The 15,731-nt window shown below is 34.3% G+C and overlaps 1 protein-coding gene across 1 annotated transcript in view; it reads left to right on the forward strand.

The window, feature by feature from the left end:
* The window catches only part of PAPLA1 (Phosphatidic Acid Phospholipase A1), a 316,868-nt gene that overhangs the window by 119,654 nt on the left and 181,483 nt on the right, over positions 1 to 15,731 (forward strand). The window contains exon 7 of the mRNA XM_090392296.1: positions 7,303 to 7,444. Within this exon, the coding sequence (XP_090248422.1) occupies positions 7,303 to 7,444 (142 nt within the window). The remainder of the gene's footprint in view (positions 1 to 7,302; positions 7,445 to 15,731) is intronic.

Below are 15,731 nucleotides of genomic sequence, written 5' to 3' on the forward strand. Positions count from 1 at the left end.
CCTTCGCTTTCCACCCGAGGTATGGAATGTCTATGATTTGGTCATCAATGCGATACAGAGAACCAACAATTCTGTAGAAGGTTGGCATAACAAATTCCAAAAGTTGATAGTGGTATACCTTCCATCACTTTGGAGGTTCATCGATTCCCTGAAGGAGGAACAGAGGCAGAACGAACAAGATATAACATGCCTTCTTGGAGGTCAAAGAAACATCAGGGCTCCTGTGAATAGCCGGCACCTACGTAACCAAGAACGCATTTTTTCCCAAGTGGCTCAGAATCACTCTTGCGTTTTCACTGCTGAGTGGAAAAATCTAGGTTGGACAAAGTGATATATAGGTGTGATATATATAGGGGCAAATTGAGGTTGGACAAAATGACCGATGGGACAAATTGATGTTGATGAAAGTTGATGGTGGTGTACCACCCATCATTTTGGAGGTTCATCGATTCCCTGAAGGAGGAACAGAGGCAGAATGAACAAGATATAACACCTTCTTGGACGAAATGTCCGATGAGACAAATTGAGATTGGACAAAATGTCCGACCGGACGAGTGTTCCCTTGGACAAAAAGGACAAAAAATCATGGACTATCTGCCCTCAAACTATTTAAATACATTTAGTTAAATAAATACATAAATTGTAAATTTAATAATTTACAATTTATGCGCACTACTGTTTTCTGAATTCAATTCCTATCGTTGTTTGTTAGTTGTACTCAGAGGCGTGCCGGCCATATGTTCAATGTGTGTGATGCACACAGGCACCAGGATAGTAAAGGCACCAAAGAGGAGGAAATATTTTAAAAAAAACGTTTTTTTAAAGTGATTTTTTTATTGGGGGGGGGGGGATTAGGGGCACCAACTAAAGTTTTGCACACAGGTGCTGGACACTACTGGCACCCCTTGTTGTACTGATGATGTCTTATGATACATAAGATGAAATATTTACCTAATAAAAAATTATTTACTGTGGAATACGTGTCATTCTATAGTTTTGGATACTCCAGGTTTCACTATATAAAATACACGTTTAATTCTCTGCTGAAAATAAACTGTAATCTGAAATATTGTAATTTGAATAGGAAGCTAAATTCCCTTTCAAAAAAATAAAATAAAAATGAGGGAAAACAGCTGCATTTTTTCTTTTTTTCTAATAATTTTTTTAATGATAATTGGTAAAGGTTCTAATTGACATATAATAAAAGTGAAGCTACATGTATAAATATGACTATAATTAAGGAATTTGTTCTTAGGGGTAATTTGGCAGAATTAGTTTTGACAAAAATCCTATATCAACCTTCAAAAGAAATATCGGTATTTCTATTTAGGATGTCAGCTAACAATTAAACAGATGAAAACAAATTCATATTTCCAAATTTAGGGACACAAAACACATGTGTTGAAATGATTATTTTACTTATTAATAATAAAATAACACTTGATGTTTCGACCCCTGTATTGAGGTCATCATCAGAAGGATACATGTGTATAGGAAACCAAGCTACATGCTCTTGCACTCTATAAAGGTAAATTAAATCTACCTTGTTAATCTTTTTCTTAGCCTGACCTCTAGTGATAAAAAAATAAAATAAAAAATATATTAAAAAAATTTTTAAATAATTAATAAATAAATTAAATAAACTACAATAAACTCTGCTAAAGTCCTCCTGTACTAAGATTACTAAGATTCTTCTGGATTTGTACAGTTCAGGTTGTTATACTGTAATTTTCTTCTGGACTTGTACAGTTCAAGTTGCTATTGAATGTTAAGGGAGAAAAAAAAAACACTTCAAGTCTTTTTTGTATCGAGATTTTTCTTTGGCTTCTTCTAGTTGCTATAAAGGTTGCAAATGGGTCCTCCACATCCTTGGAATGGTTAGACCATCATTTTTTTCAGATTTGGATTATGTTTGAGCATTTCACATGCTTCTTTAAATTTCCTCTTGAACCAGGTTTTGGTGCGGTGTAGGGACTTGGTACCTTTCCAATCAATTCTGTGATATGTTTGGAGTGCATGGTCAGAAAGGCCTGTTTTTCCAAAATGGAGGTATTTAATGTGTCGTTTGTGTTCGTCCTTCCTAATTGGGATGGTTCGCCCTGTTTCCCCTATGTATGGTAGGTTACATATGCATTGTATTTTGTAAATCCTTGGGTGGGCTAGGTGTGGAAGAGGATCTTTGGAAGAACTGAGTAGGTGTCTTAATTTTGTCGTGGGTTTAAAGGTGGTTTTGATGTTGTATTTGTTTAGTGTTCTGTCTATTTTTTCGGAAATGCTTCTTACATAAGGTATGGCAATAGCATTCTTGAAATCTTTTTTGTTTTTAGTGGTATCTCTGTGGAGGATCTTGTGAATAGTTTTCTTACTGTATCCATTTTTCATAAGTGTATGGTAGATGATCTTGTATTCCTGGTTTAGAGCTTATTCATTTGAACAAATCATTTGAGCTCTGTGTTTAAGGGTGCTTATGACACCTAGTTTTTGTGTTGGGTGGTGATAAGAATTTTTGTGTATGTACTGGTCTGTATGTGTGTAGGTTTGCGGTAGACTGAAAAGGAGAGACAGCCTGAGGGAGACTTGTGACGAGTGTGTCTAGGAATGGAAGAGAGTTGTTTTTTCCATTTCAGTGGTGAATTGGATACGTTTGTGTTGCTTGTTCAGGTGGCTAAGGAATGTATTTAGTGCTTTGGGACCAAATGGCGAAAATATCTTCGTATCTGAGCCAAATTTTGGGCTTTAGGCAATCTGACTCTAGAGCTTTTTGCTCAGAGTCTTCTATATAAAAGTTAGCTGTTGTGGGGGGAAAGTGGTGGGCTCACCACTTTCCCCCCAATAGCTAACTTTTATTATTATTACGTGACACCTCCAGGGAGTCCAAAGACTCATCGAGGGAAGGCATCTAATCTACAAGTTTCCATCTCCCACTCCATCACCCTCAGCTATCTTCATATCTACACCAGCGCCATCTACCACCAACCACCACCACCACCATTGGTGTTTTCACAGACAATCGCAAACATCCATGCCCACAGCGGGATTCAAACCCGCAGCCTTTTGGCTGGAGAGCGGATACGCTACCCACTCAGCCAACCAGGCCGATGGAAGACTTTGATCAACGAGCTCTAGAGTCAGCATGCCTAAAATCCAAAATTTGGACCTTAAAAGAAACAGATGAAAACAAAGTTCTTATGTACTCTGAACTACTGCTTGAGACTCTTTAGTATGACGTCTGAGATGTGTTCTTTCTTTTTCCTCAAATAGATTTCTCAACTTTAAGAAAATTGCTGGAGAACAGAGGGAAATTTTAGATATTTTTGATATGGCAACCAGCTGAAGTAGTAACATTTGGAACTTTTTAAGGAGTAGTCACACTCAAAACTAAACTTTCTTTTTTTATGGCATAAATATAAAAAATTTTTAAATAATGAAAATATAATCCTTTCTTTCATGCTTACACAGTGATCAGAATACATTATGGAAAATTATGGAGACAACTTCCGTATTAGAACAAAACTTTAGTTTAATATAAACCAAAATGAACACTCGACGTTTCGACTTTCATATCAAGGTCATCATCTGGAGCATGCACATATATACTGAGAAACAAGCTGCACTACAATCTACATGGTTTGCTAAAGTTACTGACCAACTGTTACAACAATCATTTGCGTGACCTCTGGTGGAAAAAAAAAACTTTGCTACATCAAAGCTAGAGTTCTAAAAAAATTAAGGTTAAATTATTTAATTGGAAACTCTAAGAACCGCTTTTTTTCTTGAATCCAGAATCTCTCCATAGTAAAGGACAACATTTTCAGAATTTAGATTGCAATAACTCATGTGATATTCATCTACTCATTTTCTGACTCAGACTATGAACCACTCTTCTCTGCTGATTGATTATTTAATGATTGACTAATAGCTGCTAGAACATTATCAAGTGACCAGTTAATAATCTCAATCAGCTAGAAAATGAGGTGGCTAGATATTATCATCAAATTTCTGACATGTATCCTCAAGGGGTGTACAGGATATCATAGTACTACATGAAAAATTTACATCATTACTAATTCCTATCTACAATTTTCCTCCAAATCACTCTGTTTCCTGTCAAGACTCCAAATTATCAGATCATATATTTCTGTCTTCAAAGGCACTTTTTACTGTATCGATCCATCTATATCTTGATCTTCCTCTGAGTCTTTTTCCTGCTTACATGGCAGAGAACACTTGTTTTATTGATCTTTCTTCTCACATTCTGTTTAAGTGACCATACCACCTGAGATTAGCTCTGCTAACACATTTCTGAATGCAATGCAAAGTTCTTTCTTAATATCCCCACTTTTAATATGATATATGTACTTGATGCCATCTGTTCATGCTGCTAATCTTTCTCAGGACTTTCATATCTGTGGTCTCTAGTCTTTGGTCAAGTGTTTTATTTCTAACCCAGCTCTCAGATCCATAAGTTAAAATTGGTTTGAACATTCTTGTATATGGCTAATTTCTCTTTTATTCCATATAAATTTATCCAGTTTTGTTGATTCTGCTGTCTATTTCCAGATTTAATTTACCATCTTCATTAAAAATTGCCTAAGTAGCTGAAATGTTTTACTTGTTCTATAGGTTCTCCATTTACAATGCAGTTGATATTTTCAATGTTTCTGCCTATTTTCATTGTCTTTGTCTTGTTATTGCTGACCTTCATACCATACCTATTACAACAGTTATTCATTTAAGTCATGGAATTAGTTCCGCATGGAATCCGCTACAAGTCTTGCAGACTTGTAGTGGATTTATTTAGAAGTATAACATTGTCCGCATAAAGCAAAGAGCTAAGATTAACATCTCCAATTTTGATATCAGGTTTAATACCACTTTCCTTCATAATGCGATTCACATAGATAATGAATAACAGAGGGGATAATGTACATCCTTGTCTGACACCAGATTTGACATCAAACCATTTTCTTGCACTTCCTTCAGTTCTAACTGCTGAAGTACAACTGAAATAAAGACTAAGTATTGCTTGATATAATGCCCCATTGACACCATATAACTGTAATATTTTGAATAGCTTGGCATCTTGTCATGGGAATCATGACAATGTGCCAAGAAATAATGGGAATATAACATAACAAATAACTGCATTTAAGTTTTGCAGATCTGGAAAAGGCATATCTGCAAAACTTAAATACAGATGTTTGTTATGTTATGTTCCCATGATTTCTTAACTATTTGTCTTAAAATGAAAATCTGATCTGACAGCCTCTATTTATCCTGAATCCAGCTTGTTCTTCACCAAGCTTCTCTTCCACAATCCTTCTCAACCATATCTCAAGTATACTTGCATAAATTGTACCAGGAACACTCAGGAGGAAAATACCTCTGTAATTCTCAGATTCAGTTTTGTTTCCCTTTTTATGTATAGGTGCTATGAGAGTTCTACTCGAATCATCTGGAATTTGTCCCTCTGTTCAGGCCTTCTGCACTATGCAGTGCAGCCACTGGAAGACTTGTACCTCCATACTTGAACATTTCTGGTCAGATATCATCTGTTCCCACTGCCTTTCCACATTTCAGGCTTTTGATGGCATTTTCTACTTTAAGTATGGAGATGTATTTCTGATTGCATGCATGTTGAGTGTTTTTTACACTGTGCTGCCACTGCTTATTTCATTTAGAAGTTTTTCAAAGTAATTACTGCATACATCAAGGATATCTTTTTCTCCAATTTTCATGTCACTGTTATCGTTTCTAATTCAGCACTCTTTCCTCATTTCTGAGATTTTTCAACAACCTCCAGAATATTTTGCCACCTTCCTGATATTTATTTTCTATGTTCTTACCAGAGTCTTGCCATGACTTTTGTTTAGCTAGTTTTATGCAGTGTTTAGCTTTTTTTTTTTACATTTGTCTCTGTATTCTTTAAGAGCAAAATCTGACTTATTCATGAGGAACTTTTGATATGTTTTCTTTTCCTTCACTGCCTCTTTAACTTCTTGTGTCCACCATAGAGTTCTGATTTTTCTATCCTTGCAGACAACCTCACCACATGGCTCTCTGGCTGAATCAATCAGTTTTCTTCAGGATTTGCCACTGAATCTCTATGGTTTTGTTTCTGTTCTCAAACTCTTTCATTTTTTTTTTTTTTTATTTTTGAATAATGTTTGTGTATTTTAGTGTACATTTCACATCTGAGAGCTGCTCAACTTTTATTCGCCTTAAAACTTTCTTACATGTTATTCTTTTCAATATGAAATTCAATTTTATCCAGCTCAAGACTAAATAGTGATCACTTCCATTTTCAAATCCTTTTTACACTCTAGTGTCCTGCACCAGTGATTAAACATTGCTATCAACAATAACATAGTCAATGAGACTTTTCTTATTCCTTGCCTGTTCTCTCCATATGAATTTGTGCACATTTTTATGTTGGAACATTGTGTTAGTAATAACCAGTCCATGTCCTGAGCAGAAATCCAACAAGTGTTTGCCATTGTTATTAGCTTTGCTCTTTTCTCAAAATTTTCCCCAAACATTTTTGTATGTCTGACAATCATTTTCTATTCTACTATTTAGATCCCCAACCAGGACCAATCTTTCCTTTTGCATTGTGTCAGTTGCTTTCTCTAAAGTGTCAAACAATTCCTCCACTTCTACCTTAGTGGAACCTTCTGTGAGACCATAGGCACAAATAAGTCTCATTGTCCAGTTCCCCATTCTGATATTTGCCTACATCGCTCAATTTGATATTGCCTGCCATTCAAGAAGATTAGCCTTATATTTTTATTGTTATTGCTTGAATATAACATTTTGTATTTATTGCTCAGAAAGATCTCACCAGTTTATCTTTTTTGTTTCAGTCAACCCTATTATGTCGATTTGGTACTTATCCAATTCCTTAGCTAGCTCCATTTCTTTGCCATTCAGGTTTCTAATGTTGATAGTACCGATCTTGAATTCTAATGTTGAGTTGGGATGCGTTTCAGGATTTGTTCCAGTAGCTGACTTTTTGCTGTTTGGCTTTGTTCCCTGGCATAAACAACGGGGACCTTTATTTAACTGGGTGATGCTCCAGCAGGCCAAAATTCTATCATGCCGTACCATCATTTTTCATTGTAGTTTAAGTCAATATATTGGCCAGATATTATGCGGGTTATTGAAATGAATTTTTCTATACTGCAGGAGTGGGTTATAACTTGATATCTATGTGACTAAAAGAATTTTATTAAGTTTCCCCCATAAATAAATACACAGTAGCATATATTTTTAGCTGCTTTATTAATCTCCCATTATTTTCAGTGAATGGTATTCGAGATATTTCTCACAGTTTGATTCAGTCTCACTTCAAGCATGTATTAGAGAAAGGAGAAATTGGACGTATCGAATTCTTACCCGTATCATGGCACTCAGCACTCCATAAAGGAGAATCTGGTATTGATCGGTAAGACCAATTAGAGTACCAACTTTTTTTATCAAAGTAAACAGTTATTTACTTTTATTAAGTTTCCCCCATAAATAAATATACAGTAGCATATATATTTAGTTGCTTTTTTAATCTCCCATTATTTTCTGTGAATGGTATTAGAGATATTTCTCACAGCTTGAATTCATAATTTGTCATCAAGTGACCAATCAGCAGATGACTGTTTTCTATGAACTAGAAAATAAACGGCCATGTTTTTTTCTTTCTCTTTCTTTTAATATTAGTTGACCATCTAGATCAAAAGTTGGTGGCTTCCATGGAAGAACAACTGCTTTTTTTCTTTTTCACTAGGATATTTCAAGAGTTAAATCACTTTATTCTAGTCTTTAAACTTGTGTCTCCTTTGAAACATATTGGATTCATTTAATGGATTAAAAATGGTTTATGAAATGTATGAATATGCTGAGCTCTTGGGTTATATATATATATTCTCTGGTTTATATAGCTTTCATTTGTACATTGTAAGTTGAATATTAGATCCTAGTAAAATGCAGTATAACCAATGAGATCTACTAGTTATAAAAAGTTTGTTATGAAATTTCAAAACATGCCAATAGAGAAGCATTATGTCATTATTCCATTATTTTGTAGATAATTTGCATGACTAAATCTGTTATTTCTTCTAGAAAAGTACACCGTGATCCTTGGTATGCTATGCAGTAAAATGAAATTATATCAGTCATATATGTTTAAAAAAAATAAAATAAAATCATTCTGTGGGAAGTTTTTGGTACTGAGACCACATTATTATGTAATTAAAGAATTTAATTACATAAACTAAAATTAAAACCTGACATGTTTCATAAGTCATACAACTTACATTATCAGGGATAGTGGTACCTAAAAGTTTTTATTATTATTCGTGACACCTCCAAGGAGTCCGAAGACTCATCACGGGAGGACACCTACTATACAACTGTCTCCACCACTACACCGAACCTCTACTACCAATCATCTCATCAACGGCATCTATTACCCACTACCACCACAACTAGTATTTTTTGTCTGTAAATTGCGTGTGTTCTGAAGGGCCGATTTGTTTGCATGCGAGATGAAAAACCTGAGTTTCTGGGAAAAAAAAAACCCTGCTACATCCGTATGAGATAGGCTAACTCACCTTCGATTGAAAAAGTCCACATAAAGATTCCTCCTGTCACGATGAGAATCAAACTTAGACCTATTCCAATCAAAGGGCGCAATGTACCGTCGTTGTTTTAATTACGCTACGGAGGCATTACACAACAAAAGCCTGTTAACAATTAATATTTTTGATAACTTCACAACTCTAACATATAATTGATAAACCAGAATACATATGGCAAATTCATTACTTTACATGTTGAAACATTGCTAGTTGTTGCTATCACGTTCTGTGGTATTACTCGTGTTATATCCTAGGTCCATGGTAGTAAAATTTTGGTTGAAAGCAGACCATACTTGATGTAAAATCAAGTATGGTCTGCTTTCATTAAAAAATTATGCCTTGATTTTTATTGCACCGTGTAGGGATCCTAAGCATTTGGGAGTCTTCTTTAAATTTTTTTATGAAACAGTTACGATCAATATATGACATTTTTGTATTTTGCCAAAGTACTTGATGGACAGTAGTGGTTGTGTGGAATGCCAGGCCTTATTTATGCTCTTCTTTTTTTGGCTCCTTTTACTTGTTCAGACATGCGGATCTCTCTCTCTCGACCTTCCTGTCTAGCCTACGTAACAAACGCCACAAGAGCAATGAATTTCATAGACGCCTGGTTTTTTCATCAGGTGATGTAGAGGTTTTGATGGATGTAGGAATTGTGATAATTTTTGTTAAAGTAAAAAAGTCACTTTTACGTTGAACTGACAGAGCAACACAGCCACTTTGTCTTGACATTCTTAATGTAAGGCAACATGATCGTATTCTTGAAACCTTGTTTAAGTAAGAGTTGCAGGAAATGTATTAAGAATTTTTTTGATCATCTGGGGTTCAAAATCATTAAGCACAAGGTTCTGTCTGAGGTAGTGCAGTTCTTCATTCCTTTTAATTGGCATGCTTGATATATTGTATGCCATATCTCATAAAGTAGTATATTTTAAATACCACTTCACACCACCACAATGGATGGTGGTGTGAAGTAGTATTTAAAAATCTTTCCACTGTGGTTGATTTTTCTGTATACGGAAAGGGATAACCTTTTTTCCTCATCATATACTTTGACAAGAATATCAAGATATGGTAATTTTTTACGTTTTTCTATTTGAAGAGTGAATTTTATACTGGGATGCAAGTTGTTCAGATAATCTTTGAAAGCAATCGCTTCATCCACTGTTCTGACCAAATGACGAAAATATCATCGATGTAACATAATCAAATTTGTGGTCTTTTCTGATAGCTTTTTGATGCATTAGTTTCGAGGTTTTCCATAAACAGGTTGGCTGATGCTGGAGAAAGGGGAGAACCCATGGCAAGTCCTTTTTTTGTTCCCAACATTTGACTTGAAATATGAATAAAAATATAGAACCTTCAGACAACTTGCTAAGATGTCTGAAGGTTCTATATTTATATCCTTTACTTTTATTCAATAAAATGGAAACTATTTTTTACAAATGACTATTTTTCTTATGTGTGGTGATATCAGGTTTGACACATATTTTGCTAAGTTTGAGGTTGGAGAATCTCTCCGATCTACAATTGACCGTAATGGGATATCCTTTTTGTGTATTTTTGGAGCGCCATAATTTCTTGGGACTTATGGATGTTTTGATGATAAAGATTTTTTAAATGTTTCTGGCCAATTAGGTAACTTTTTGATCAAGGTTTTATCATGTTTGCACCATATGTGATTCCGCATGCATCTGAATTCATAATCACTGTTGTATTTCCTTTGTCTACCTTGGCCATTACTATGTTTTTATCTCGTCTTAATTATTTAAGGCTATTAACTCTGATTTTGGTAAGTTTCTACGTGATAATTTACATTTTAGTAATAAGGCTCACTACATCAGACAGAACCTTGTACTTAATGGTTTTGAACTCAAGACGATCAGAAAAATTCTTAATACATCTCCTGAAATTCTCTTACTTAAAGAAGATTTCAATAATGCAATCATGTTGCCTTACATCAAGACTGTCACAGACAAAAATGGCTGCATTGCTTCACCCGTTTAACGTAAAAGTGACTTTTTTACCTTTACAAAAAATATCAAGATTCCTAAATCCACCAAAAACCTCTGCATCACCCCATGAAAAAAACCAGGCATCTGTTTTTTTCAAGACTTAATCAAGACTTATTTTTACATCAAGTATGATCTGCTTTCATCAAAAATTTTATTGCCATGGACCTTGGATATAACACGGGTAATACTAATACCACAGAACATGATAGCAACAACTAGCAATTTTCCAACAAGCATTCAGTAATGAATTTGCCATTTGTATTCTGGTTTATCAATTATATGTTACAGTTGTGAAGTTACCAGAAACATCTAATATGTGTAATTAATTGTTAATCGGCTTTTATTATGTAAAACGTTTAGGTGCCAATACCCCTGATGATGTAAGTTGTACGACTTACGAAACTTGTCAGGTTTTAATTGCTTATTTTTATTAAACTCTTTAATTATATAGTAATATGGTCTCAATACCGAAAACTTTCCACAGAACTACTAAACCACATAATCTTACTTTTGCAAAACCATTCTATGTTCTTTGATACTTCTGCATGGCATGTTTTTTCCCTGTTGCATTGAAATTTTGTATGTTTCAAGCATTTGCTTCACAAACAGACATTATGCGTCCTCTGGGTAGTAATAATTCTTAATGTTGATCATCCATCTTGCATTTCTTGTTCTAATACTTTAATACTTTTAATATGAAGTTTCAAAAATTTTTCATGGATTGTAAGTAGTTACAAGAAACATCCATGTTCACAAATATGCATCTATACTTCATTACAGATGCATATTAACATACAGTATATTCCATTGCAATGTTGTTAAGTTACGGAAATTATACTGTTTATGTTGAGCTCACAGAAAAGGCACATTTATTATTACTTTATAAAAACACAGAACATCTGGAATAGTGCAAAGAGGAAAGTGTTATTTTCTTTTCTTAGTGAAGAATGCATTTTTATTTAAAGAAATTATATTTTATACATAAAATTTTTCATATGAATTTTATGTTTTTCTTTATTTAAATTTTTTGAATAGAAGACTTGGTGAAATAGATAAGAATTTAAGGAGTATAAAGAGTGAATTAAGTATTTCTTGAAAACCACTTAAGTTGTTGCATTATTGATAAAGAGCCACATGTGACTTGTTGTTGAGGTTAAGAATTTTTTTTTTTTTTAATATATTAATCTCACACACCAAAGCCTGTAGATCCTGTAAGTCACTAATATCATGTGTGGGCCAAAGAGCAAGAAAAATATATGTTTTTTTGAACAGCTGGAAGTGGTCTTCCTCAAGGATTTCAATCTGATAAAAGGTAATAAACCTATGGTATATTAGTTCTGTAGGTGAGCTTTGTGTATGCTCTACTGCAAATCTTGCTGTAGAGACCAGATATCAAACTTTTTTCCAAGATATTTCAGGCCACCATTCAGCTAGTTGGTGGTTACATGCATAAGGCAGTAAAATTCATCTGCCGCTTAAAGTGGAAGTAAATGGAAAGAAAGAGGAGAAACTGGTTAGGTAGGTTAGTAGTTGGATTTTGTTATGGTGATACTGATCAGCTCTTGCTAATAGTGCTCATGATAGTACCTAAGGAAAAAGCATAATATAGAAAGGAACCATCTATGAGACAGCAGTTGTGATCTTGTGAGAAAAGGAATCAGATAGCTGAATGTTCACTACTGGAGAGCATCAAGAACTTCTAGGAAATTATTTGGTGCACCATCCAAAAATTATTATTATTACATAACCCCTCCAGGGAGTCCAAAGACTCATCGAGGGAGGGCAACTACTCTACAACTCTCTGTCTCCACCACTCCACCAATCGCAACTACCTTCATCTACACCATCTACCGCTGACCACCACCATTAGTATTTTCGCAGACAATCACAGGCATCCATGGCGGGATTCAAACCCACTGCCTTTTGCCTGGAGAGTGGATACACTAACCACTCGACCAACCAGGCCAGCAAATAATATTATAATATGCATTGTTTTAATGGCGTCGACCTTCACTTTCATTGTGCCTTTGGGCTTATTCAAGACCAAATGACTCGCGCACATGTTAGACTTCCTGGTCCGTGTTTCAAGATGGGTCAGTTGGGTGACCAACCTACTTGCCGCCTGCGCATCTGCAGGTCACTCTCTCAACCAAGGCGGCACACCTTTGAGGTCCGCTCATAGGCTCGTGTGGAGCGAACGTTTAACACTGTCGCTGAAGGGCACCTGCCAGAGATCCAGCTCACTCGGGAGGTCCCACACAAGGGATCGTTAAAATCAAGTGTAATATTTTATATTTAAGAAGATCTGGAATTTGTAGAATTAGCATCTGCATAGATGAAATCTTATGCTGCATCTACAAGCTGTTTGAAAGTTTAGAGGCTGTTGATGTGATGCCTGTGCCAGAAACATGACAAGTAAATGTCAGTCTGGGCATCTGGATATTTACGGACCTAAAAGGGGATTGCAGATATTCTTTTTTAGATAGCCAAGATACATTGCACGACTTCAGTGTGTGTCATGGACTGAAAGCTGTTAAGTCTAAGATGCTGAGAACTGACTTCTGTTCATCACAGTTTAGAATAGGCTGAACTTTGAAGTCAGACTGAGCTGGAGCAGGCAAATTCTACCTATACTTTCACGTTGTGAGCCCTGGTTATATATCTCCAACAAATGAAACCATCAGACAGACTGCAGGAACATATGTAGTGGTGAATTAACATAGTCAGGGATTGAGGTGTGACCAGACTCTTCCGAGAAAAGTAAGCCTGTGTAATATTAAACACCACTGTAGATATGCTTCATGCCTGCATAATATCATTTTTGCTTATTGGAAGTTAAAACCATCATTCCACTTATTGGAAGCCTGAAATGTCTTGAAAAATTTTTGTTTAATCTCTAGGTCAGCATTTCAAATAATGTCAAAATGAATAAAAAATATACAAATAATAATTTAGCCAATACATTGTACTAAACAACTATAGTTGTAACCTGTGTGTATATTTAGTATTTATAGGTTTAAGACAATAAGAGTAAAGAAAAAGAAAAAATCTCATGCATTTTATTGGTAATACGTGAACATTTGTTAATGATCAAGACCATATTCACATGTTTTTCAGTTCTTACACTTATAATATTCTTTAATCACTTGGTTTTGAAAAAAGTCAAAGAACTTCTTTTGTGTCATTATAAAATGCATGAGATTTTTTAATCTCTAGGTCAGCATTTCAAAATTATCATAAAAATTTGCACTAAAATAAAACCTTTCTTGCTACATCACGTTAACTATTATAAAATTAATAACTGAAAAACTCGCGTAATCTCTAGGTCAGCATTTTAAATTATGTCAAAAAGTCAATTTTATAATTATGTCTACTCACAGTATTCCCTTATTAAAACTGATCACATTAACTATATTACTAGGATGTGGGAGTTTTCCCAGAAATAATAAACATAAATATATTACTAGGTTTTATGAATTCGGAATGATTTAGAAAAAATTGGTAAATGGACAAGGCCATTTACGCTGATTATAACATGGCGATAAATGAGAAAACAATCAAAAACATTTAGGTTATGTTTTTGCAATCAATATAAAGAAATTATATATTTTATTTTGGGAAAATAAAGGAAAAAAAAACCCTGCAATAATTCTTTGACTATCCAACAATGAAATAAGCTGAATGCTGCTGTTTGCAAATATCTGTTTTAGGCTATTGTTACAATCAATTTATTTTGCATTACTCTTGAGTGCGGTCTAAAGATAAAATGATGCCAGAATTCCATATCCTATTCTCTCATTAGTCATATTCCATTATGACAAAATTGATAATCAACAAAAGGCATTTGTAATGACTTAGCATGCCCTATCAGATGTAATGCATAAGGTATTTAAAATTACAATTAATTTAACCAGTTTTTAACTCTGATACTCTGATATTTCTGTTTTGATAATAAACTAGAAATTAATTTGACTTTGAAAAAAAAAATCATTGATATTGTAAAATCTCACATGATTAACATTGTATCATGTTTGTCTTACAAGTTTTATCTGGGGGAAAATATATATAAAGAATTGTCATTGTTTGTAAAATTTACTTCAGTTACTTTGTATGTACAGGTAACCCTCGTATAACGCGGTACTTATACAACACTGTTTCGATATAATGTGGTCTACAAATTGTAGTAACCCTTGTTGAACGCGGTACTTATCCAACGCAGTTTCGATATAAGATGGTCTACAAATTGTAATAATCCTTAATCTTTTCATATATTTTTCAACGAGCAACTTAAAAATCAAATTTTATCTTAGTTAAATTTGCGTCTGTCCTATCATGCATATAGTTATAAGTAGTGAATTTATATTAGGGGAAATAGCCTTTAGCACACATGTACTTCAGTTATTTGCCATATAAAAGGAAAGGGCATTAAAAATCTCAAGCGGAGCACTTTATTTTCTGAGTTATATACAATATGTAATGCTTTTTTATGTGAAAAATTTATTTTTATAGTAATGGCCACTTAGAGGGCTTTTGCAATATGGTTGACAACGAAATTAGTGAATTAATTGATGGGGAAATCGATTTAAATGAGGAGGAACTGGTACAATTAATAGATGATGTCGAACCAAATGGCGGGGAAAGTTCTGCCAAAGATTCTGATTGCGATGAATCTGTTAAAACAGTGTTACTCAACCTGTGGTCCGCGACGATGGGACAGGTGGTCTGCAGGCAGACTTAAATTAATTAAATAAATATATATTTTTTTAATTATCCAAACAAATTAAAATTGAATAATAAGTACAAATTATTGAAATTAAATGGATAATTAAAAATAAAAACAACAAATAGCATCAGAATATGCAAAGGTGGAAGTAATAAAACTATATTGTTGTTCACTTCACCCCTCTTTTATTACTCTTCATTCTGGCACTACAGTAATTTGTAGCGGCAGAATGATGAATAATAAGAGGGTTTAAGTGAACAACAATATAGTTTTATTGCTTAGGCCTTCCTTTGCTGTTTTGTCAGATTTGAAGTGAACATGTGTTTTCCACGTTTCAACCAATTGCTTGTTATTTATTGATTT

Source organism: Typopeltis vanoorti, chromosome 5 (genome assembly GCF_054136105.1).
Source record: "Typopeltis vanoorti isolate ZY-2024b chromosome 5, IOZ_Tvanoo_1.0, whole genome shotgun sequence".
NCBI classification, from domain to species: Eukaryota; Metazoa; Arthropoda; class Arachnida; order Uropygi; family Thelyphonidae; genus Typopeltis; species Typopeltis vanoorti.